The sequence below is a fragment of the Capsella rubella genome, unplaced genomic scaffold (assembly GCF_000375325.1).
Source record: "Capsella rubella cultivar Monte Gargano unplaced genomic scaffold, Caprub1_0 scaffold_5, whole genome shotgun sequence".
Lineage (NCBI taxonomy): Eukaryota > Viridiplantae > Streptophyta > Magnoliopsida > Brassicales > Brassicaceae > Capsella > Capsella rubella.
The window spans coordinates 6,616,414-6,639,940 of record NW_006238919.1 but is presented as its reverse complement, the minus strand read 5'-3'; the positions used below and the strand labels follow the sequence as shown (position 1 = coordinate 6,639,940).

At 35.6% G+C, this 23,527-nt stretch overlaps 4 protein-coding genes and 1 long non-coding RNA gene across 6 annotated transcripts; 3 read left to right on the top strand and 2 right to left on the bottom strand.

The window, feature by feature from the left end:
* Positions 1 to 1,226: 1,226 nt before the first annotated feature.
* Positions 1,227 to 3,853, top strand: LOC17887429 (probable L-type lectin-domain containing receptor kinase I.5). Its single transcript, XM_006293053.2, has 2 exons — positions 1,227 to 1,300; positions 1,653 to 3,853. Exon 2 carries the CDS (start codon positions 1,684 to 1,686, stop codon positions 3,772 to 3,774), a length of 2,091 nt encoding a protein of 696 aa, XP_006293115.1. The 5' UTR covers positions 1,227 to 1,300; positions 1,653 to 1,683; the 3' UTR covers positions 3,775 to 3,853.
* A 1,011-nt stretch (positions 3,854 to 4,864) lies between these two features.
* LOC17884780 (putative L-type lectin-domain containing receptor kinase I.4) lies at positions 4,865 to 7,237 on the top strand. Its single transcript, XM_023782831.1, has one exon. It carries the CDS (start codon positions 4,891 to 4,893, stop codon positions 6,901 to 6,903), a length of 2,013 nt encoding a protein of 670 aa, XP_023638599.1. The 5' UTR covers positions 4,865 to 4,890; the 3' UTR covers positions 6,904 to 7,237.
* Positions 7,238 to 10,058: 2,821 nt separating this feature from the next.
* Positions 10,059 to 11,188, bottom strand: LOC111830530. Its single transcript, XR_002833947.1, has 3 exons — positions 11,065 to 11,188; positions 10,902 to 10,975; positions 10,059 to 10,825 (listed from the first exon to the last, which is right to left on the bottom strand). It is a non-coding gene; the product is annotated as an uncharacterized LOC111830530 (long non-coding RNA).
* A 6,808-nt stretch (positions 11,189 to 17,996) lies between these two features.
* Positions 17,997 to 20,193, top strand: LOC17886645 (L-type lectin-domain containing receptor kinase I.3). Of its 2 annotated transcripts, XM_023782982.1 has the most exons (2): positions 17,997 to 19,665; positions 19,786 to 20,193. In XM_023782982.1, the coding sequence occupies exons 1-2, from the start codon at positions 17,997 to 17,999 to the stop codon at positions 19,992 to 19,994; spliced, it is 1,878 nt and encodes a 625-aa protein (XP_023638750.1). In that variant the 3' UTR covers positions 19,995 to 20,193. The 2 variants fall into 2 exon arrangements, with proteins under 2 accessions (XP_023638750.1, XP_023638749.1); XM_023782981.1 differs by having other exon boundaries at positions 17,997 to 20,193.
* A 70-nt stretch (positions 20,194 to 20,263) lies between these two features.
* Positions 20,264 to 22,436, bottom strand: LOC17886188 (probable arabinosyltransferase ARAD1). The gene is made up of 2 exons (XM_006290943.2): positions 21,222 to 22,436; positions 20,264 to 21,064 (listed from the first exon to the last, which is right to left on the bottom strand). The coding sequence occupies exons 1-2, from the start codon at positions 22,113 to 22,115 to the stop codon at positions 20,507 to 20,509; spliced, it is 1,452 nt and encodes a 483-aa protein (XP_006291005.1). The 5' UTR covers positions 22,116 to 22,436; the 3' UTR covers positions 20,264 to 20,506.
* Between the last annotated feature and the right edge of the window lie 1,091 nt (positions 22,437 to 23,527).

Genomic DNA, 23,527 nt, shown 5'->3' with positions numbered 1-23,527 from the left:
TCAGTAGAGCCGAGTGGGATCACAAGAGAGAATCATCAAGTTCACGACTTGACTTGTATAATTAGAGATGGTTGATTCATTCCATGACAGGTAAAGTTTAGGCTTATTCTTGAAAATGTTAAAGACTGCATTTATCTTCTTATATCCGTGACATATTCAGCTATAGTCTGGGGTTAACAGAGAGGTGATTTACTCATATTTTTATTTTAACTTGTCGATTTCTAAAGGTTCTAAGAATACATGTAGCTGATCTGAGACATGTGATCATCTAAGTTTCTTTTGTCTTTTATGTTCTATTATTATTTGGGGGTACCATTTGCTGGGGAATTATTAAAGAACTGGGTATTGTTTGTTTATGTCAGTTTTATCGATCTTTTCATATGTGATTCTGTGTCAAACGTAAAATATATAGGATCATACGGACTTAATATACTAGTATGAGAAATGTGGTTTGTATTTTATTCGTAGTATTCTTATCACATTATCTGGAGTCTATTTTGCAGGGATGGTTTTTTTTTTCTTTGAAGTCAATAACATAGATGTTTCAGATGCAATTCTGTATGGAACATTAAATACATAGGATCATATGGATTTAAATAAACTAGTGTGAGAAACGTGGTATGTTATTTTTATTTGTATTATTCTTATCACATTGTTTGGAGTTCGTTTGTGCATGGATGATTTTTCTCTTAGATACACCAAACAAAAGTTGTTATTACAGTTAGCAATCATCAAGTTCAAGAAAACCAAGAAAGGGAAAAATCTGGGAGTTTTGAGTATTCTATTTCCCTGAGAAGGTTGAAGACTTAAACGTTAAGACTGCATTGTTCTCTGTTTGACTTGCCTAAGCTTGATTCTATCTATGTACCTGCTTCAATATTCTATAAAAGGTAGATGCTTCGCTTTACTCTAAGCTTTGATTTCTTTTTTACTTTTTGAGTACTTCTTTCCTTTACTATAATAAGATCTCATTTAAAGATGCGATTCATTTAATGGAATTTTTCTATGTGGGTACAGAGTGTAGCAGTTTCATTAGTTTCTGGCTGATGTTGGGATTAGAATATTAAACACTGTGAAGCATATGATTCCAATGAAATTTAAATAAATTTACAAAGCTGTTAAGATTCCAGCTTGTAATGCCATTGAAAAGGAAATGCATATGATGCTGTTAGGCTGTGATTACCTATCTTACCATTAAAATAAGTTCACATCTTGTTTCTGCAGCCAGCGAAGTTTGATCAGAGAAGGATGAACTCTCTTCTTCATCAGCAGCATTAGCTTGTGGATTGCTTCTGATCTGGTAAATTTTTAAGTATTTGTTTTCTTACTAAGCAATAAGCATCATATAATATTATATGTGGCTGCAGTATGAGTAAAATCTGGTGAAAGATTGTGTTGTGGGTGCCAAAGCCAAGACACATGTCATGAATGATTAATATAATCAAACTTTATGTTTGTTAGTACTCTTCTAATACTTATTTTTTTTTCATTGGCCTAAATTGTAGTAGTTTTGCTAAACTACTATATGATTTTGAACATTAACCACGTGAAGTTATGATGATTAATATAATATTATTTAGCTGTTAGCCTGATGCAGATGCTAGTACACTCTGTAATTGTTGTAACCATAATTACTTCCATTTTCTCTGCAGCTAGAAAAAGCTCTCTTTTTCAGCAGCAGCAATGTCTAGTGGATTGCTTCTGATCTTGTTGATCTCCTCTTTTCATCTTATCTCTTTGTCAACTTCATCAAAAGATACCAGTTTTGTCTTCAACAGCTTTGGTCAAGGAAATCTTTCTCTTGATGGGTCTGCTACATTGCTTTCCAATGGGTTACTCCAGCTTGCAAAAGACTCGCAGCATCAAATGGGTCATGCTTTCATCAAGAAGCCAATTGTGTTCAGCTCCTCTAAACCACTCGCGTTTTCAACCCATTTTGTGTGTGCTCTGGTGCCAAAGCCGGGATTTACAAGCGGCCACGGCATTACCTTTGTAATATCTCCTTCTGCGGATTTCACACGGGCGGAATCAACTCGGTACATGGGGATTTTCAACGCCTCAACAAATGGATCTCCTTCATTTCACCTGTTTGCTGTTGAGCTTGACACTGTTAGAAACAAAGAGTTTCGTGAGACGAACAATAATCACATTGGGATTGATGTCAATAACCCCATTTCAGTCGAATCAGCACCGGCTTCTTATTTTTCAAAGACAGAACAAAAGAATGTGAGCATAAACCTCTCGAGTGGAGACCCTATACAGGTCTGGGTTAATTACCAAGGAAATGTGCTTAATGTTTCTGTGGCGCCTCTTGAAGCTGAGAAACCAAGTTTGCCTCTTTTGTCACTATCCATCAATCTCTTAGAACTTTTCCAGAGTAGAAGATTGTTTGTTGGGTTCTCTGCATCAACAGGGACAGCAATCAGTTACCATTATCTTCTTGGGTGGAGTTTCAGCACAAACAGGGAATCATTGCAGCTACTTGACATCTCAAAACTTCCTCGAGTTCCTTCGCATAGAGCTAAGCATAAGACACCATATGCTCTGATTATCGCTCTGCCTGTTGCGCTTGCTATCATAGTACTTGCTGTTCTTGCGGGAGTTTATTACCACAGGAAGAAGAAATATGCAGAATTAAGGGAACCATGGGAAAAGAAATATGGCACAGACAGGTTCTCTTACAAATCCTTATACATAGCAACAAAAGGCTTCCACAAGGATAGATTTCTTGGAAGAGGTGGTTTTGGAGAAGTGTACAGAGGAGATCTCCCTCTGAACAGAACTGTAGCTGTGAAGAGAGTATCCCATGATGGCGAGGAAGGGATGAAGCAATTTGTGGCTGAAGTCGTGAGTATGAAAAGTCTGAAACACAGGAACCTCGTTCCACTTCTCGGGTATTGCAGGAGAAAAGGCGAGCTTTTACTGGTCTCTGAGTATATGCCTAACGGTAGTCTTGACCAGCGCTTGTTTGATGACCAAAGTCCGGTTCTTTCTTGGTCTCAAAGACTTGTGATTGTCAGGGATATAGCATCAGCTCTCTTCTATCTCCATACAGAAGCTGAACAAGTTGTTCTGCACCGAGATATCAAAGCCTCCAACGTTATGTTAGACGCTGAATTGAATGGTAGGTTAGGAGATTTTGGTATGGCTAGGTTTCATGACCATGGAAGCCACGCAGCCACAACAGCAGCGGTTGGCACTGTAGGATACATGGCACCTGAGCTAATATCAATGGGAGCATCCACTGTAACAGATGTTTATGCATTCGGTGTCTTCATGCTCGAAGTAGCCTGTGGGAGGAAACCAGTGGAATTCGAGGTGCCAATTGAGAAACGATTTCTGATCAAATGGGTTTGTGAATGCTGGAAGAAAGATTCTTTACTTGATGCTAAAGATCCAAGATTGGGAGAAGAATTTGTACAAGAGGAAGTCGAGTTGGTTATGAAACTGGGGTTGCTATGTACAAACATCGTTCCGGAATCTAGACCAGCGATGGGACAAGTGGTTCTTTGCTTGAGCTGGAATCTACCATTACCAGATTTTTCACCATACACAATTGGAATCGGTTCGTTTACTCCTGTGGTGGTTGATGCAGCCTCACTTAACGTCTCGTTTACTTCAAAAAACTGGTCAGCTCCTTCTGCCTCTTCTTCTTCAGCTAACAACTACTCGAAGGAGGTTGAACATAAATTGGAATCAAAGAACTCTCTAAACAAAGTTTCTGAACCCGAAGACATCGAGTCAACTCTCTCCAAGACAAACAGTGGCTGCTGAGTGATCTCATTGTATTTTTTTTTTTTTGGTCCGAAGTGCTGTGTTTTACTTTTTTTACTGATCGGGTAAATTGTTTTTTTTTTTTTTTTTTTTTTTTTGTAAACACTGATCGGGTAAATTATTCACGTTGACTGGGATTCGATGAAACCGGATGAGTTAGGTGAACTTTGTGTGGTATAATGAAACGGTTTAAATCAATTTCTTCGGTTTACGTTAAATTCAAATTCGGTTTTAATTGGTTTAGCCGGTTCGTGCGTTTGGGCTTCCATGACCATGAGTTATAATATTTTCCCGGTATGTACATTCTCACGTTATTCGACTTTTTCAAGAGAAATTTTAGGGTTTATGAGTTGACATAGTCAGTCGTAGAGAAGATGACCAGAGAATGTTTTTATTCAATGTTAAAATTGCTTATGTATGAGTTCATAAGAATCCTTCAGACATGATGACTTTGTCCTGCTAAGTTTTTTTTTTTTTTTTTGCTTTATCAAATTCTTTGGCAAATTAATTTGAAGAAACGATCGAATTGGGAAAGCAGCAAGACTACATTAAACTTAGATACGTTTTCACTTACTTGGGAAAGAAGCAAGAACTACATTAAACTTAATTTGGATTGGTAAATTTATACTCCAAAGTTTGTGGCAGATATGAATATACTAAGACTAATAGATATATAAAATGCTATCTAACTCGATACTTTCTTAATTTGCAAGAAATTAGCTGTTCTCCCAAAACATTTGAGATTCCATTGGGAGTAGCGTGGAATACTTCTGCAAGAGGGAAGTACTTTGCTTTTGGTTGACCTTGGGATAAGCAAGAGTATAGAGTATAGACCATGAAATGTTTTTCCTGTAGTATTAAATTCTCATGATGGATTACATTATGCAATAATTATGGTAGTTGTCATTGTTATATAATATGCTTATATAATCGTGGAGTCAAATGTGTGATGTCTATTGTGAATATATTTATGGTTGTTGCTGTTATTCCTAATGAGGTATATGTTATAAAAATGTTGTGGATATGGAATGTTGAAAATTTGACTTTTTGACTTCTGATCTTGAAGTTATGATGATGAGTAAACCTTGTTTTTGCAGACTCTCTCTTTCAGTAAGAATGGCTTTCAGACTGGATTTAGTTTTGATCTTCTCCTGCTTTCATCTGATTTGTGTCTCATGTCAACAAGAAACCAGGTTTGTCTACAATGGCTTTGATCAAGCTGATCTTTTTATTGATGGGCTTGCCAAGATCCTTCCTGGTGGACTTTTGCAGTTGACAAATGATACAAAGTTGCAAACAGGTCATGCTTTTTTCAACAAGCCATTTGATTTTAATACATCTTCTTCAATTTCGTTTTATACACGTTTTGTGTGTGCTTTGGTGCCTCCTAAGTTGGGAGCTGAGGCTGGCCATGGGATGGCCTTTGTTGTATCTCCTTCCATGAATCTCTCTCATGCATACCCAACTCAGTACTTGGGCATCTTCAACAGCTCAACAAACGTGACTTCTTCCTCTTCTCAACTGCTTGCTATTGAGCTCGATACTGTTGAGACAACAGAGTTTAAAGAGCCAGACGAGGCTCATGTTGGGATTGATGTAAACAACCCGATATCTGTTGACTCTGCTCTTCCATCTTACTTTTCTAGTGCCTTGCGGAAGAATATAACCATAAATATCTTGAGTGGGGAACCTATCCAGGTATGGGTGGATTATGATGGATTGTTGTTAAATGTCTCTCTAGCTCCTATAGAAATCGAGAAACCGAATCAGCCTCTTCTGTCGCGAGCCATCAATCTTTCAGAAATTTTTCAAGAAAATATGTTTGTTGGGTTTTCTGCAGCAACAGGGAAATTGACTAGTAACCAGTATATACTTGGGTGGAGTTTTAGTAGAAGCAAAGAATTATTACAACCCCTTGATATCTCTAAACTCCCCAAAGCTCCCCTACCAGAAGATGAACAGGCTCCTCTCCCTAGAGATGGACATGATAAAGTATCTCCTTTGCTTATTGGGTTGGTCGTCTTATTAGTGATACTAGTACTGGTGGTCATTGGAGGATTGTACTGGTACAGGAAAAACAAGTATGCAGAAGTACGAGACTCGTGGGAAAAGGAATATGGTCCACACCGATTCTCTTACAAGTCTTTGTACAAAGCAACAAATGGGTTTAGTAAAGATTTTTGTGTAGGGAAAGGTGGGTTTGGAGAAGTGTACAAAGGAACTCTGCCCTTAAGCAGGCATATAGCTGTGAAAAGACTGTCGCATGATGCAGAGCAAGGAATGAAACAGTTTGTGGCAGAAGTTGTAACTATGGGAAGTTTACAGCATCGCAATTTGGTTCCTCTTCTTGGATATTGCAGGAGAAAAGGTGAGTTACTGCTGGTCTCTGAGTACATGCCCAATGGTAGTCTTGACCAGTACTTGTTTCAAAACCAAAACCCATCTCCTTCATGGTCGCAAAGGATTTCTATTCTTAAGGACATTGCCTCGGCTCTCCATTACCTGCATACAGGAGCCAGTCCACCTGTTTTGCACCGAGATATAAAAGCTTCTAATGTCATGTTGGATTCTGAGTATAATGGAAGGTTAGGAGATTTTGGTATGGCTAAGTTTCATGATCCCAAAGCCAACTTATCTGCAACAGCTGCTGTGGGCACCATAGGTTACATGGCACCTGAGCTAATAACAATGGGAGCTTCTACAAAAACTGATGTCTATGCCTTTGGTGCTTTCCTTCTTGAAGTAACTTGTGGAAGGCGACCTGTAGAACCTGAGTTACCGGTGGAAAAGCAATATCTGCTCAAGTGGGTTTGTGAATGCTGGCAACAGGCTTCTTTACTTGGGGCAAGAGATCGAAGATTGAGGGGAGAATTCTTACCAGAGGAAGTCGAGATGGTTTTGAAACTTGGGTTGCTCTGCACAAATGCTGTGCCAGAATCAAGGCCATCCATGGGACAAGTGGTACAGTACCTAAGCCAAGACCTACCCTTGCCGGATATTTCACCGTATACTCCAGGTATTGGGGCTTTTATGCATGTTTCAATGGAAGCATCATCTGCCATTTGTGTCCCAAATTCATCTATACCTATGTTTGTTACTCACACGATTTTGGGAGGTTATGGAAGATGAGATCTATGAAACTATGTATTCTCTGCATCTAAGTCTCTTTTGCTACCCAAATGTTTAATTTTTAGTCTTTTAGATAATTAACTACGTTGTTGGTTGAGTCTGTGTAGTCTTGTCTTCTTTCATCGTTAATAAGTGTTGTTTAACCGTAAGTGGCCAAGAGAGTTTTAAACGTGTATCACTTTTCTTGTGTTTAGTATATGAAACCATTATGATCCATTTGATATGCATATTAAAGAGAGAAACTGTAACTTTAATATTCAAACGATATGTATTTTACCACTGGATTCTACCTTGTCTGTGTTTCACTTGCTTTGCTTTGAAACTTTAGTTCAAAGATTACTTCAGTTGACTTAGAATAAACAGTGTAGAAGTAGAACCATAAGATTTTTCGCTCCAGCAGTACTTAATTTACAAGCCAAAATTAAAGCCTCTTGTGTGTCCAGAAGCTTTGTTCATTGCTCTATCCACAGTTTGAGAAGACATGGATCCCAAAACAACAACAGCAGCTCCTTTTACCACAACCAGAAACTAATCTAAAAAGAGTCAAGTTTCAGCTTATCTCACAATGGCTCCTTGAGCTTTTCGATCCTGAAGGAGACCACTCTGAACAGGGGCGGATCTAGAAAATTTGTTCAATGGGGGCAAAAATATAGTAAAAAAACTATCAAATACTAAATTATAAAAGACATAAAATTGTCATGGAAAAACTTTAAAACATCTTACAAAACCACTCAGACGCTCATTTAACAATTGAAACCTTTTTACCACATTTTCATTTGTGACAGATTCAAATAATTAAAACCAAAAAAAACATGTTATTAATTAAAAATTTAGAAAATTTTGAATTTATAGACTTATATTTTAAAATTTATTAATTTTAAATTTTTGAATTATGTAACAAACTTCCATAAAAGCTTAACCATAGAATAAACATATAAACAATTATCACTGCAAAAACTAATATAGTCATGTATAACATAAAAACCTATATAATGTTTTCCAGTAAACATAGTTATAAGCTTGAACTGATTAAATAAAATTAACTGACTAAAAAATAATGTTTATATAATAGAAACGGTTGTAAAAAAAGCAGGAAAATAAACTCACAAATTGATAGTTGTTGATTTGTTGTCACACAAAGAAACCAAAAGACTAAATAAGAAGAAAATAACAAAAAATTAGGTCTAGATTAGTAAGTCTTTAATTTATATATTAATATATATTTTTGGTACATAGATTAATGAGCTTTCCAAAAAAAGGATGAAAAATAGTTTTTTTTGTGGGGACAGATTTTGTTTTCTAATAATATTTAATAATTTTTTAATAATTTTTTTTTTTTTTTTTTTGCTGGTGGCAGCTGCCCCCACCACCTTGGCTGTGGGTCCGCCCCTGACTCTGAAGCAAGACCATGTACTCTGTTTCACTTACAGTGCTACTTCAATTCTTCATATATGATCCTCATTCATTGACATAGAGAGATAGAGACAGAGTCTCTATTGATAACTTCTTCCAAGTAAAACTCCACTAAATATAATAGCGCCAAGAAAGTGCAAGAAAGCTCATAGACGATGCGCCAAATCCACTTAACCAAAGCTTTGTATTATCACCAATTCTAAGAGCTGTTGAGTTTACACCAACTTTTATATCATCTTCTTTGTCATGGAGACAAAAGATTCTTACACATTAGCTCTAGAAAAATTAGTGGTGAAGCTAGAAAAAAAAAAAAAAAAAAACAAGGGAAGCAATATGCGCACAATTGAGATTAACTACTTTGCTAATGGTCATAAACTCATAATCGAAACAAGGGAAGCGACAAGTAAAGTGAATATACTTTGTAAACCCTTCACATGTTCTCTTACAATAAAAATGACTTCAAATCAACTTACTTATGTAATAACCGTTACTATTATATTTTTTTTTTGCTCTAATTTGAAAATTGGAGAATTTATTAGAGATTAAGAAGGAGCGTTTATCATTTGGCATTGTTAACGAAAAAAAAATGTTGATTGTGTATTTTTATGGCAATAAAATTTGTTGTGTAGTTTTTTGGGCCAATATTAAATGAGTTGAGTTTTTTTTCTGGATTTTTTTCAAAAAATATAACGGTGTCCTTCACGCAAGGTTGAGAAATTAGAACAAAAAAATAGTTTTTTTTTTAATCTACGATAAATCAATTCACGTATCTTTTTGGTAACGAGAAAAGTTCATATAATTTTCTAACAAATATTAAATAAGTCGCGTTTTTTAAAAAGAATTTTCCCGATTGGATAATGATGTTTTTCATGTTATTTTATTTATGTTTTATTTGTGAGTTTTGTGTCGTGCAAATTTGTGTTATGTTTGTTTTGTTGTGTTGAGTTTTGACGTGCCTGGTGTCTGTAAAAAATTTGTTGATTGAGTGCGTCAAGTGACGTATATTTTTTGTTTTGTTTTGTTTTGTTTGTATTGTATTTAGTTTCGTGCATGCGAAGTTTTTGTTATGAGTGTTAAGTTTGTTGTTTGTTTGCTTTGTGGTGTTTTAGTGTATTTGTATATTTCGAAAGTGTGCGGACTAAAGAAGTAAGAGATTTGAGGAAAGAGAGAGAGAGAGTACTTCACTTGAGCCCTTCTTTGTTCTTCTCTTGAATTCACCCTACAAGAGATTTGATAAGAGTGAATAAGTCTCGATCAAGAACATACAAAACTACATAGAGATATAAATTTGTCTAATCATGCAAATAAATATGCATAATGTATAGAATAGGGAGAGAAAGAGAGATTTAAGTCACTTTCCCATTGCGAGCCCATCTTCATTCAATATTTGCTATGGAAGAAACTCCTCATTTTTTTTCTCCTCAACGTTCCCTTCTCTTGAATTCATCAAGCAAGAGTTCTGTAGAGAGTAAACTTGAATAAGTACCTACAAAACCACAATCTATGCAGAGTATTAAAGTTACTAAGATTTTTTTTGTCTAGTGTTGTGTTTTTGGTGTTTTTGTTTTGCATATTTGAATATTTTGTCGCACGTGAGGTTTATGTTTGGAGTGTTCTGCTTACATGTTTTTGTTTCGTGTTTTCTTGTTTTTGTTTTGTCGATTTGTATTTTGTTCTCTGCACGTGAAGTTTAAAATTTGAGTGTTGTGTATACGTGTTCATGTTTTCTTGTGTTTTGTGTTTTGTGTTTTGTGTAGTTATATGTTTCCGTTTGGATTGTTTGTTGTGCTGTGTTTTGTGGTTTTATAAACTGCAAGTTTGGTGTTCTAACCAAATAGGTCAGGCAAATTTTAGCCCATCAACATGCTAAAGAACTTATTCATAAGGCTATAAAGTAGAGACATGGACGAGAGGGAGTTTGAGTTACTTACCCATGGCTGATCAAGTAACTTACATATATACTGAATTCATGAAGCCCGAGTTAAAGCCCTTTGGTTTAAAAAAATCTCATTCTGCTTTGGTTTTATGAGATCCTGCTTAGAAAAACACAATGAAAAAGAACAGTTACAGTTAACCATACTTTAACCATAGAGTTTCAAAACATGTTACGCTCCACCTTAGATAGATGAGTACTTACAACTAACAAGTGACTACTTACCTGGACATGGTGAGCATTTCTGTTTCAACACCCTCTTATAAAGTAACCAACAGTTTTTGAAACTGATTTTACTGCAGTCACCAAAAAAAACAAATATCAAAAACAAAATAACATTCAAAAAATCACAAACAAGTGATGGTGCTTTAACCCACAATTCTAATGTTTTGTTGTGTTGTAGTCTACTTGTATTATCCTAAAAGTGGACTTATGCATGATGTATAGAATAGAGAGAGAAAGAAAGAGTTAAGTCACTTCCCTATTTGAGCCCATCTTCGTTCAATATTTGAGTCCTCAGTTTTCTTATTTTTGCTCCTGAAAGTTCCCTTCTCTTGAATTCATCTAGCAAGAGTTCTGTAGAGAGTGAACTTGAATTAGAACACAAAAAATCACAAACTATGCAGAGTATTGAAGTTACTAAAAATCTTACATCATCTAGTCCGAGCGAAGTTTTGGCCACTTTCTTGAAGTCTTTACAGCTAAATTCAAAAACCACAGCTCACTCTTGAACCAATAACATGATAGAAAATCCTCAGTTGTTAAAAAGTACAAAGATTATTGCATTTAAGAGTAAGGTGTGATAAAGTACATACCATATATGTGAAAACATGTTAATGTGATCTAAGCCACCTTATCATCAAATCCATACCCATCCAAAACAATGCCATGTCCAAAAGCCAAACCAGTGCCTACAAATAAAAAAGAATGAAGACTATAACTGATTTTCAAATATCCTAAAGCAGTTAAGCTTGAGAATAAAGACAATAAATTCACCTTGATGCTAAATCCAAAAATTTAAATGATTAGTAAAGACTGACATGGTTACCCATTCATTGAGAATTTCCCATCAAATATAGTGGTCAGCTTCCGGATCAATAGCACCTAAACGTTGCCCAAACACAATCATGTCATTATGACTTATGAAATGAATAGTATAATTCAAGCAGATTCTTTCAGAAGAGATAGAGATACCTTCAGAAGATATCCAAGGAAAAATGTAGAAATCAGCACTCCAAGACAAGCAAACAGAGCTATTTTCTCCAGACATCTCTAATACTCATGTAAATATAGCATCTACATGTAACGCTGGTCATCTACCTAGAATGTGTAAGAGTTCATATATGCTAGAGTAAAGAAAATAGTTCATATCACAGAATTATAAAATATCATATAGAACATGGAGAACCTTGATTTGGTGCACATCCATAAAGATTACCCTGCAGACAAACGCTGCTGCAGCAGTTCAGAGGGATATCCATGAAAGCGGCTAAGTTTCTCCTTGCCACCAATAGAAAATCCTAATGTCCTGCACATATGTCAAATTGATTTCACTTTAGACTCAAAAAGTGAAAGTTAAAGCAGATTGATAATAAGTTTTCTTCCTCTCAATGTTTAATAGACCATTCAAGCCAATATATCAATGTGCAATCAATAAGACGTATTTCACTAAAGAATTCATAAAGGAATACTAGAAGACTATAACAACAGTTCCTTTGCTGTAGAACAGAATGTAGAACTTGATATATGAACTGTGGTGATCAATATAATACCTGACACTCGCATATTCCTTTGCTCTAGGCTTCCCAAGGACATCTGCATTGACCTTTTGATTCCAAACACAGAGCTTATAAACCTTGACACCACAATTCTACGAATAATGTTCTACCATCGTGAAGTTTTTGTCTAGTGTTGTGATTTTGGTGATTTTGTTTTGCCTATTTGAATATTGTGTGTCTGCACGTGAGGTATATGTTTGGAGTGTTGTGCTTACGTGTTTATGTTTTGAGTTTCGTGTTTTCGTGTTTTTGTTTTGTCAATTTGAGTTTTGTTTCTGCACGTGAAGTTTATGATTTTAGTGTTGTGTATTCGTGTTTTTGTTGTTTTCTTGTGTTTTGTGTTTGTGTTTTTGTGTAGTTAAAATGTTTTCGTTTGGATTATTTGTTGTGCTGTGTTTTGTGTTTTTATAAACTGCAATTTTGGTGCCAGGCTATCCTAGCCCATGAAACACAGATAAACATGATAAAGAACTTATTTGTAAAGCTAGAGAGCAGAGACATGAGACGAGAAGGAGATTGAGTTACTTACCCATGGCTGATCAAGTAACTTACAGAAGCCCGAGTTAAAGCCCTTTGGTTCGAAAAAATCTCATTCTGCTTTGGTTTTATGAGATCCTGCTTAGAAAAACACAATGAAAAAGAACAGTTACAGTTAACCATACTTTAACCATAGAGTTTCAAAACATGTTACACTCGACCTTAGATAGATGAGAACTTACAACTAACATGTGACTACTTACCTGGACATGGTGAGCTTTCCTGTTTCTACACCCTCTTATAAGGTAAAGCTAGAGAGCAGAGACATGAGACGAGAAGGAGATTGAGTTACTTACCCATGGTTGATCAAGTAACTTACATTTATATTGAATACATGAAGCCCGAGTTAAAGCCCTTTGGTTCGAAAAAATCTCATTCTGCTTTGGTTTTATGAGATCCTGCTTAGAGAAACACAATGAACAAGAACAGTTACAGTTAACCATACTTTAACCATAGAGTATCAAAACATGTTACGCTCCACCTTAGATAGATGAGTACTTACAACTAACATGTGACTACTTACCTGGACATGGTGAGCTTACCTGTTTCTACACCCTCTTATCAGGTAACCAACAGTTTTTAAATCTGATTTTACTGCAGTCACCAAAAATAACAAATATCAAAAACAAAATAGCATTCTCAAACTCACAAAATAGTGATGGTGCTTTAAGCCACAATTCTAATGTTTTCCAGGATAATGCTTTGTTGTGTTGTATTCTACTTGTATTATCCTAAAAGTGGACTTACGCATGATGTATAGAATTGAGAGAGAAAGAAAGAGTTAAGTCACTTCCCTATTTGAGCCCTTCTTCTTCGTTCAATATTTGAGTCCTCATTTTTTTTATTATTGCTCCTCAAAGTTCCCATCTCTTGAATTCATCTAGCAAGAGTTATGTAGAGAGTGAACTTGAATTAGAACACACAAAATCAAAAACTATGCAGAGTATTGAAGTTACTAAAAATCTTACAGCATCTAGTCCGAGCGAAGTTTTGGCCACTTTCTCGACGTCTTTACAGTTAAATTCGCAAACCACAGCTCACTCTTGAACCAATAACATGATAGAACATCCTCAGTTGTTAAAAGAACAAAGATTATTGCATTTAAGATTATGTGAAAACATGTTAATGTGATCTAAGCCACCTTATCATCAAATCCAAACCCAACCAAGAGAATGCAATGTCCAAAAGCCAAACCAGTGCCTACAAATAAAAAAGAATGAAGATTATAACTGATTTCCAAATCTCTGTAAGCAGTTAAGCTTGAGAATAAAGACAATAAATTCACCTTGATGCTAAATCCAAAATTTTTAATGATTAGCAAAGACTGACATGGTTACCCATTCATAGAGAATTTCCCATCAAATATAGTGGTTAGCTTCCGGATCAATAGCACCTAAACGTTGCCCAAGCACAATCATGTCATTATGGCTTACGAAATGAATAGTTCACTTCAAGCAAATACTTTCAGAAGAGATAGAGATACCTTTACAAGATATACAAGGAAAAATGTAGAAATAAGAACTCCAATCATACCATGCAAAGCCATTTTTTCCTATACCTCTGTCAAATCATAGAGATAATTAATAGCAAGAACATGATAGAGTTCGTAGTTGACAGAACATGAGGAATATATTCATCAAAAAAGTTGAAAATTAAAAGATAGAAAACTTTGTTTTGGTGATTGTCCATGAAGATTGATATATAGAAAAAGAAGATCGTGAAGTAAGGCAGACAACTGGAAGTTATTCCCTGCATAATTACAACAACATCAGTCTGCTGTAAATGTACTAAAGTGATGACTATTGAGTACCTACAGATTCTAAACTCAAGATGCTTCATTATTCTGGCTTTGTGAGTACCATTTTCAATTTATTTATGCCATGGTTTTCCTGCCAAAGTAAAATATGAAAATAAAAACATTGGAAGTCAACTTTAAACATAAACTTTTGAACAGTATTACAATGGATCCTAAACTCACAGTAGCTAAACACTAAAACCAAATAGACTTTTGATGCCAAACACGAAAACAATAAAAAGGGAAACCTCATGCAAACATCAATAAGACGTATTTCACTAAAGAATTCATAAATAAACACTAGAAGACTATAACAGCAGTTCCTTTGCTGCAGAACAAACTGTAGAATTTGATATTTGAACTGTGGTGATCAAAGATAATACCTGACACTCGTATATTCCTTTGTTGTAGGGATCCCCAAGGTCATCTGCATTGAACTTTTGATTAGCTTATAAACATTGACACCACAGTTCAACGAATTATGGTCTATGATCGTGATTTTTTTTTGTCTAGTGTTGTGTTTTTGGTGTTTTTGTTTTGCCTATTTGAATATTTTGTGTCTGCACGTGAGGTTTATGTTTGGAGTGTTGTGCTTACGTGTTTATGTTTCGTGTTTTTGTTTTGTTTCTGCACGTGAAGTTTAAGATTTGCGTGTTGTGTATACGTGTTCATGTTTTCTTGTGTTTTGTGTTTTGTGTTTGTGTAGTTATATGTTTTTGTTTGGATTGTTTGTTGTGCTGTGTTTTGTGGTTTTATAAACTGCAAGTTTGGTGTTTTAACCAAACATGCCAGGCTATCCTCACCCATGAAACAGAAATCAACATGCTAAAGAACTTATTAATAAAGCTAGAGAGCAAAGAAATGAGACAAGAGGGAGATTGAGTTACTTACCCATGGCTGATCAAGTAACTTACATATATATTGAATAGATGAAGCCCGAGTTAAAGCCCTTTGGTTCTAAAAAAACCTCATTCTGCTTTTGTTTGTATGAGATCCTGCTTAGGAAAAACACAATGAAAAAGAACAGTAACAGTCAACCATAACCATAGAATTTCAAAACATATTACGATCAACCTTAGATAGATGAGACTTACAACTAACAATATGAGTGAGTACTTACCTGGACATGGTGAGCATTCCTGTTTCTGCACCTTCTGATAGAGTAATTCACAGTTTTTGAAACTCAAATTTTACTGAAATCACGAAAATAAAAAACAAATATCAGAAACAAAATAACATTCACAAACTCACAAATAAATGATAAAGCAAAGAAATCGACATAACAAAAGCAATCTGTTGCTAGTACTTTGTTTTCCAGTTATGATCCTAGAGATTGTTAATTCCCAAAAAAAAAACTATACAATAACAGAACTATCCAATCTGTTTCTCTTACAACCATTCATAAGCCTCAACAAATAAAGAATAGAAATACAATAAGTACTTGCAGCAAATAACAATTCAAGCATGAACAAAAAGCTTTTAAAATCAATCATCTTCGCCTCGTAGTTTCAAACTCAAAAAAAAATTGTTAATTCCTTTAAAAAGCCTAATTTCGTTACTAACAACCATTCAACATTTCACTCACATGAACACAAAGTAAAACCCTAATTAGAAGGCGATAACACAAAGTATATAATCATAAGAAATGTACAAATTGAAAACCGGAAGACATGGATTCACTAAGTAGTCATCACAAGTAGAAAGCGATCAATTCAAATCAATGATCTGTTCTGATTTTTTTTTTTTGGTCAAGATCTGTTCTGATTTTGATGCATAAATTAATCCAAAAAAAAATCTCAAGAAAATTCGCGAAATTGAAACATACAAATGGAAACAACTATTCAAAACTCCCAAAGATCTCAATTAATAACTTCATAAATGATCTAGTAACTTCATAGTCCATGGTTACATGTTCAATACAGAAACAGAATATAACGAGAGAGAGAAAAAGAGATTACTAGTACCTCGACGCAATGATAACTTGAAATTTATCCATGAAACCAACGATACTTATCAATGATCCATGAGCGTAACCTAGTTGATAAAAAAATGAAAATCATATACAAAGCAAAACCCTAATTAGACGGCGATTACAAAAAGTATATCATCATCATCATAAGAAATGAACAAATTGAGAATCGGAAGAACATGGATGCGCACTAAGTAATCATCACAATTTCAAAAATCGATGATCTGTTCTGATTTTGATGCATAAATTAATCCCAAAAATCTCCAGAAAATTCGCGAAATTGAAACATACAAATGGAAACAACTATTCAAAACTATGAATCGAAAAGATTAATAGAAAAATAATTAATCTAACCTTCAAATTAGGTCCAAAAACAGAGACGCTTGGATTACCCAGAAAAAGAAAACAGAGACATCGATGAAGAAGATGAAGGAGGTTTCAGAGTGAGAGAGCGATGGATTCAAAATGATTCAACCGTTGCGATATTAAGCAAATAAAAATGCTAACAATGAAATGAATTAAATAAAAAATTTACCCTGTAAATTACATTTATTTACCAGTTTTGCCACTTGATAACCCTAGGTGGCTTCTTGCTTTACACACACGTGGCAAATGATTAATTTGAATTTGGGTAAGTGGCTCCAAAAAATGAAAACTTTTGATTTTAACGTTTGGATATTTTCGATAACAATTATCTATTAGTCTGTAGATTTTGAATTTTGGCTGTTTACACAAAAATAATAATAATAATAATCAAACTTTAATCTTTTGCAAATGGAAACAAAACCTATATATACTTTCTCTTTTTTGGCCAAAACGTGTTACGTGTGTATGAAGTCATTGTTATCATGTTATGTTTATTATTTGTCTTCGTTCTCTTTCACTTCAAAACTCTTCTTGCAAAAAAGGACTTCGACATGGCTCTGACTTTGTCAATAATCTCATCAGAACCAATCTCATCAGCCCAAATAATTCACAAGCTTCTCTGGCTTCCAGAGAGCTTTAAATTGGGCCAAATAATGGGCCTTTATTCTGGCCCGAATTCGTTGCATTAAAAGAACAAATGAAACGAGGGACTCTGCTTTGTTCTATGTGAGACTTTTTGCATAAGGTAATTGGAATTCTTAAGATATGACTTTAGGGATCAGAGATGATCAGACTCCAGAGATTGTGACTTGGTCAGCTATTTAACTTAGTTTGAATTCATTAAATTTTTAACTTATATGATTCATCTGACTCTTGCCTTTCTTAATGCTAGAACCAACTTTTACTCCCAAGGCATTTCAGATTCCTTTGGGAGTATAGCGTGAATTGTTTCTGAAAGATGTAAGTACTTAGCTTTCTTTTGTTTTCTTCATTTGACTTTTGATTATATTAGCATGGAGGATTTAATACAAGTTTGCTTTATTTGACCAGTGTAGAGTTTTAACTATGAGATGTTGACAGTTCATGAGGGATTAGACTATGGTTTAGTTATATTATGTCACGCTCTATCATGAAGTCAACTCTAAATTCCTTAGCAATTGCTTAGAAATTAGGAGGAGATTTGAATATTGAAAATTCGAGTTTTGACTTTCTTGTCCTGGAAGTTATTACTAGACCTTGTTTTTTTCAGCTCAAGAGGTTTCTTGTTACCATAGATTTTTCAGACTCTCTCCTTCAGTGACCATGTCTTACAGACTGCATCTTTTTTTGATCTTCTCCTGTCTTTATCTGATTTGCCACTCAAGTCAACAAGAAACTCGGTTTGTCTACAATGGCTTCGATCAAGCTGATCTTTTCATTGATGGGATCGCCAAGATCCTTCCTGGTGGGCTTTTACTGTTAACAAACTCTACAGAGCTGCAGATGGGTCATGCTTTCTTCAAGCAGCCATTTGATTTTGGTCCATCTTCATCGCTCTCGTTCTATACACATTTTGTGTGTGCTCTGGTTCCTCCTAAGTTGGGAGGTGTTGGTGGCCATGGGATTGCCTTTGTTGTGTCTCCTTCGATGGATCTCTCTCATGCATACGCAACTCAGTATTTGGGTGTATTTAGCAATAATGGGACTTCTTCTACTTCTCCTCTGCTAGCTATTGAACTCGATACTGTTAAGACAGTAGAGTTTAATGAGTTGGAAAAGCCTCATGTTGGTATTGATGTGAACAGTCCAATATCTCTTGAATCTTCTCTGCCATCTTACTTTTCCAGTGTCTTAAGGAAAAATATAAGCATAGATCTTCTGAGTGGAGAGCCTATCCAGGTCTTTGTGGATTACGATGGCTTGTTTCTAAATCTTACTCTGGCTCCTATAGATATCCAGAAGCCAAATCAGCCTCTTATATCAAGAGCCATGAATCTTTCAGAAGTTTTTCAAGAGAAGATGTATGTTGGGTTCTCTGCATCAACAGGGAACATGCTCAGTAACCATTATATACTTGGGTGGAGTTTTAGTAGAAGCAGAGAACTATTACAGACCTTGGACCTCTCTAAACTCCCTCAGGTTCCTCTTCCTAGAGAAGTTAAAAAGAAACTATATTTATCTCCACTGCATATTGGTTTGGTCGTCTTATTGGTGATCCCTGTGGTGATGGTTCTTGGAGGAATGTATTGGTACAGAAGAAAGAAATATGCAGAAGTTAAAGAATGGTGGGAAAAGGAATATGGACCACACCGGTTCTCGTATAAGTCTTTGTACAAAGCAACAAATGGGTTTAGTAAAGATTGTCGTGTTGGTAAAGGTGGGTTTGGAGAAGTCTATAGAGGAACTCTGCCCTTAAGCAGGCATATAGCTGTGAAAAGACTATCACATGATGCAGAGCAAGGAATGAAACAGTTTGTGGCAGAAGTTGTAACTATGGGAAGTTTACAGCATCGCAATTTGGTTCCTCTTCTCGGGTATTGCAGGAGAAAAGGTGAATTACTGTTAGTCTCTGAGTTCATGCCCAATGGCAGTCTTGACCAGTACTTGTTTCAAAACCAAAACCCATCTCCTTCATGGTTGCAAAGGATTTCTATTATTAAAGACATTGCCTCGGCTCTCAGTTACTTGCATATAGGAACTAAGCGCGTTGTTTTGCACCGGGATATAAAAGCTTCTAACGTAATGTTAGATTCTGAGTTCAATGGGAGGTTAGGTGATTTTGGCATGGCCAAGTTTCATGACCATGGAGCCAACTTATCTGCAACAGCTGCTGTGGGAACTATAGGTTACATGGCACCAGAGCTAATAACAACTGGAACGTCTATGAAAACCGATGTGTATGCATTTGGTGCTTTCCTTCTTGAAGTAACTTGTGGAAGACGACCTGTGGAACCTGAGCTGCCAGTTGAAAAGCAATATTTGGTCAAGTGGGTATTTGAATGCTGGAAACATGCTTGTTTACTCGAGACTAGAGATTCAAGATTGGGAGGAGAATTTGTATCTGCGGAAGTTGAGATGGTTCTGAAACTTGGACTGCTCTGCACAAATGCTATGCCAGAATCAAGGCCTTCCATGGAGCAAGTGGTGCAATACCTTAACCGAGACTTACCCTTGCCGGATTTCTCGCCATCTACTCCAGGTATCGGGGCTTTTATGCCAGTTTCAGCCGTAGCATCATCTGCCATTGAGGTCTCCAGATTAAGGAACTCGTCAGTTTCTATGTTTGTTACTCACACGATCTTGGACGGTCATGGGAGATGAGAAATCTAAGGAACTGTGTATGTTCTGCATCTAGATCTGTCTTGCTACTTAAATGTTTTAACTTAAAACTGTTGACTATGTTGTCTGTTGATGTTGTACTCAAACAGATCGTCATGTCCTTTGTAATCCAAGAATCTGTAAGTTTCATAATTGGACATGCTTACCTGTGAAATTGAACAATAATCCAAGTTTGACATTACAGGTTGGTGTTTAGAACCCTCAGAAGTGAAAAAAAAAGACATGGAGATTAAGAAATCTGAGTAGTACAGTTAACAAAAAGAGATTAAAATGAAACAATTTTAACAAATCAACTTACAACATTATTATTCTTTCTATGGTGAAAAGCAGAAATCAAATTAGAATAAAGACTTATCTCTCTGGCTATATATAACCTATGATTTGGAGAAAAAGTTCACAAATCATCTGATCCAACATAAACTTCTCTCTACACAAAGAAAAAAAAAAGATGTCCTCTGAGAAAATGAAGACAGACAAAAAAATCTCATAGTTATTCACCAAAAACTCCGAGGTATCAATGAAGACCATCTTGATTCTTTCCCTGTATCAGAAGCAGATCCAGAATACCTTCTAGACTTATGAATTCTCATTTTTACACTCGGGACTTTACGTGCAATCGCTTGCCATATCATCTGGACTGCATCATCTACCTTCGACGGAAAATGGAACTCATAATGTTTCTCCACTTCCTGTAGTCTCTTCCACATTCGTGTCCATTCCTCTTTGCTTATTCCCCTTATTAAATTAACTAGAAAGTTTTCTTTTAATGCATCAGCGGTGCGAACAAACACCGAGAACTCAGAGTAATCAAGAACGTCCTCGAAAGGAAGCTCAATGTCGTCGCTAATAATGACAGGCACACAGTGACTGGCAATGGCGTCAAAGAGACGGTTTGATGAAGGAGTGTCTCCGGCAATGTTGAGGCAGAACTTAGAGTTGTGCATTCCCTGGCTTGCTTTGTTTATGCCTCCATTTCTCACACTCCCAAACGAGAAATGAACGTCTTTCTCATCTTGCAAGAGGTAGAATAACTCCTGACGCACAAACCCACCCTGAGATATATGACACATTGGACCAAACCAAATTTAGCTAACTTGTACAGTTCACTTTCAGAAATTAGTATCACAAAATTCAAATGCAAGAATCAGATTTGTTGAATAATAAATAATGGAACGCAAGTACTAAAAGCAAGGTAACAAAAGAACTTACATCTTTCCTGTATATGGCACCCTGAAAGTAAAGCAGAATCGGTCTGCTATCGAAACCAGACGTATCGTTTTCATACGCTTTGATAACATGCTTATAAGGCGCAATGATATCTTTCTCAACATTCGCCACAGTAGGAGGATACCTTCCAAAGTCCGAGAGTATAAACATTGCAGGAAACAGCTTGTTTCTAGCATCCAACATACTATTCGGATGATGAGCAAGAACCACATGATCTCTACCACCCGATCTCTTCCACTCCTCTTGAGCAGTCAAAAAACTAACCAACTTCCTTTGCAAATCCTTGTTCTTACTAATCTTCTGATGAGGATTCACCTTAGAGAACCGATTATAACTCAAAGACGAAAAAAACGGCACAAAGATAACATCAGCTTCAGTAGAATTATAAACCCGTTTCGCAGCAACAGTCCTCGGCGCATTCTCATACTCCGAAGCAAGTAAATCTAACGTAAGCCAATACTCGATACTATGCTGCAAATTCAACCCTCCAGGATAAGGCGGTATAAACTTCTGAACATCAGGCCATACACTACTACTACCTTTCTTCTTCCCATCAGGTTTCCAATCTAACAATCCGAAATGAAACTCTGGATCCATATTATACATATAAACCTTAAGAGGAGCCGCCTTCGCTATCACCGACTTATCATCCTTAACACACCTACTACAATCATCTCTCTCCCTCTTTACCCCTTTCACATTCACATCGAATGATTTAGATGAAAATGTGGAGCTGAGGAATCGATTATGAGCAGTGGAACGCAACACAAAGTAACACGAAAGCGCGAATAAGATCGTAGTTACGACGAATAAGCATAGTAACAGATTCCGAGCTACATACCCAATCGCAGAACCATTCTTCTCAACCATTGCCATAAAAGGATCAAAGAGAATCAAATCAAATCACACACAACATACATACATACCCAAGAAATTAGGGCTTCTACATTACAGAATCAGCTCGTGAGATTGATTATAAAGCGAATCATCGATCTAGGTTAAAGTGTTTCTCGCGACACTTGGTTGCTCGATGCGATCGAGAATAGGGAAAAGGAGAACTCACGTTTCGAATTGGGATGCGAAAGCGTGATTGGTGCTATGGGGAATGTAGAAGAAGAAGAAGAAGAAGCTTCTTTGGGAAGAGTTTGATCTCTCATGGAGCCGAGACAATGCGGCGGAGAACAAGGAAGAACAAATGGTGTTGAAGCTTCAGCGATCGTAAAGTTTTCTATAATTAAAACTTTTTTCCTTTTTAATTTTTATATTTATGGATCTGTTTTTTAGTACTTGTTTTGGTATATCTCTCCTGCAACAACATAAATTTTAAAAGAAAAATTAATATGGTTGAAAAGGTAATAAAATTACATAGATCATAAACTAGAAAAGGAAAAAATCATCAAAATAAAAAAGAATATGTATTTTAAAAGAAAATTTAATATGTTTTTTATTTTGACATCGAAAATTTAACCAATTATTTAACTCACAAATTAAATAATCAATTAATTTTTTTTTTAATAAACAACATTGTGCTGCCCAAATATAATTTTGAATAAAGTAGTAGAGATTTTACTATAAAGAGACTAAATGCGGAGGTGAATTCAATATATGACCGATATGTGACATTTAAACAAGGATTTAAATATATAATGACATAATATAAATTAAATGTTGTTTTGAAGCGATGTGACTCTTCTTCTTCCTTACTTTTCAATTTAGGTGAATCATATTTCGTTTCAATGATATATGTATGGTTTTAGCAATCATGTGAGATCAAAACACATGTGAATCTGAAGGTTGAAGAGTACTTTGGAGCTTAAAGAGTTGATAAATGTACATCTCAACTCTTAAGAGGAAATTCTATAAAAGCGATAGAGATCGAAATTATATGAGGATTGAAGAGTACTTTGGAGCTGTCTTGAACCGATGTGGGAGTTGTAGACTCTTCTTCTTCCTAAGTTACGTATACAGCTTTTTGGTAAACAAATCATTCTTTTTTTTTTTAATTGAGTAGTTTATTGTAAGATACAAAATAATTGTGCTAAATAAGTTCACTAAAGTTAACTAAAAGACTACAAGTTTATTGTACGGAAATAAGTATAGTTTTGGATATTATAAGATAAGAGTTAATTAGGACTTTAGGATAAAGGTCGGTCCATATATGAATAGTTTTAGAAATTAATTTCAATGATTGAACGCAAAAACCAAACCGAATCTGAACTTCAATTAATCTGAATCTAAACCAAATTTAATTATAATCTGAAGAGTATTGTATAAAAACGCTTATACCA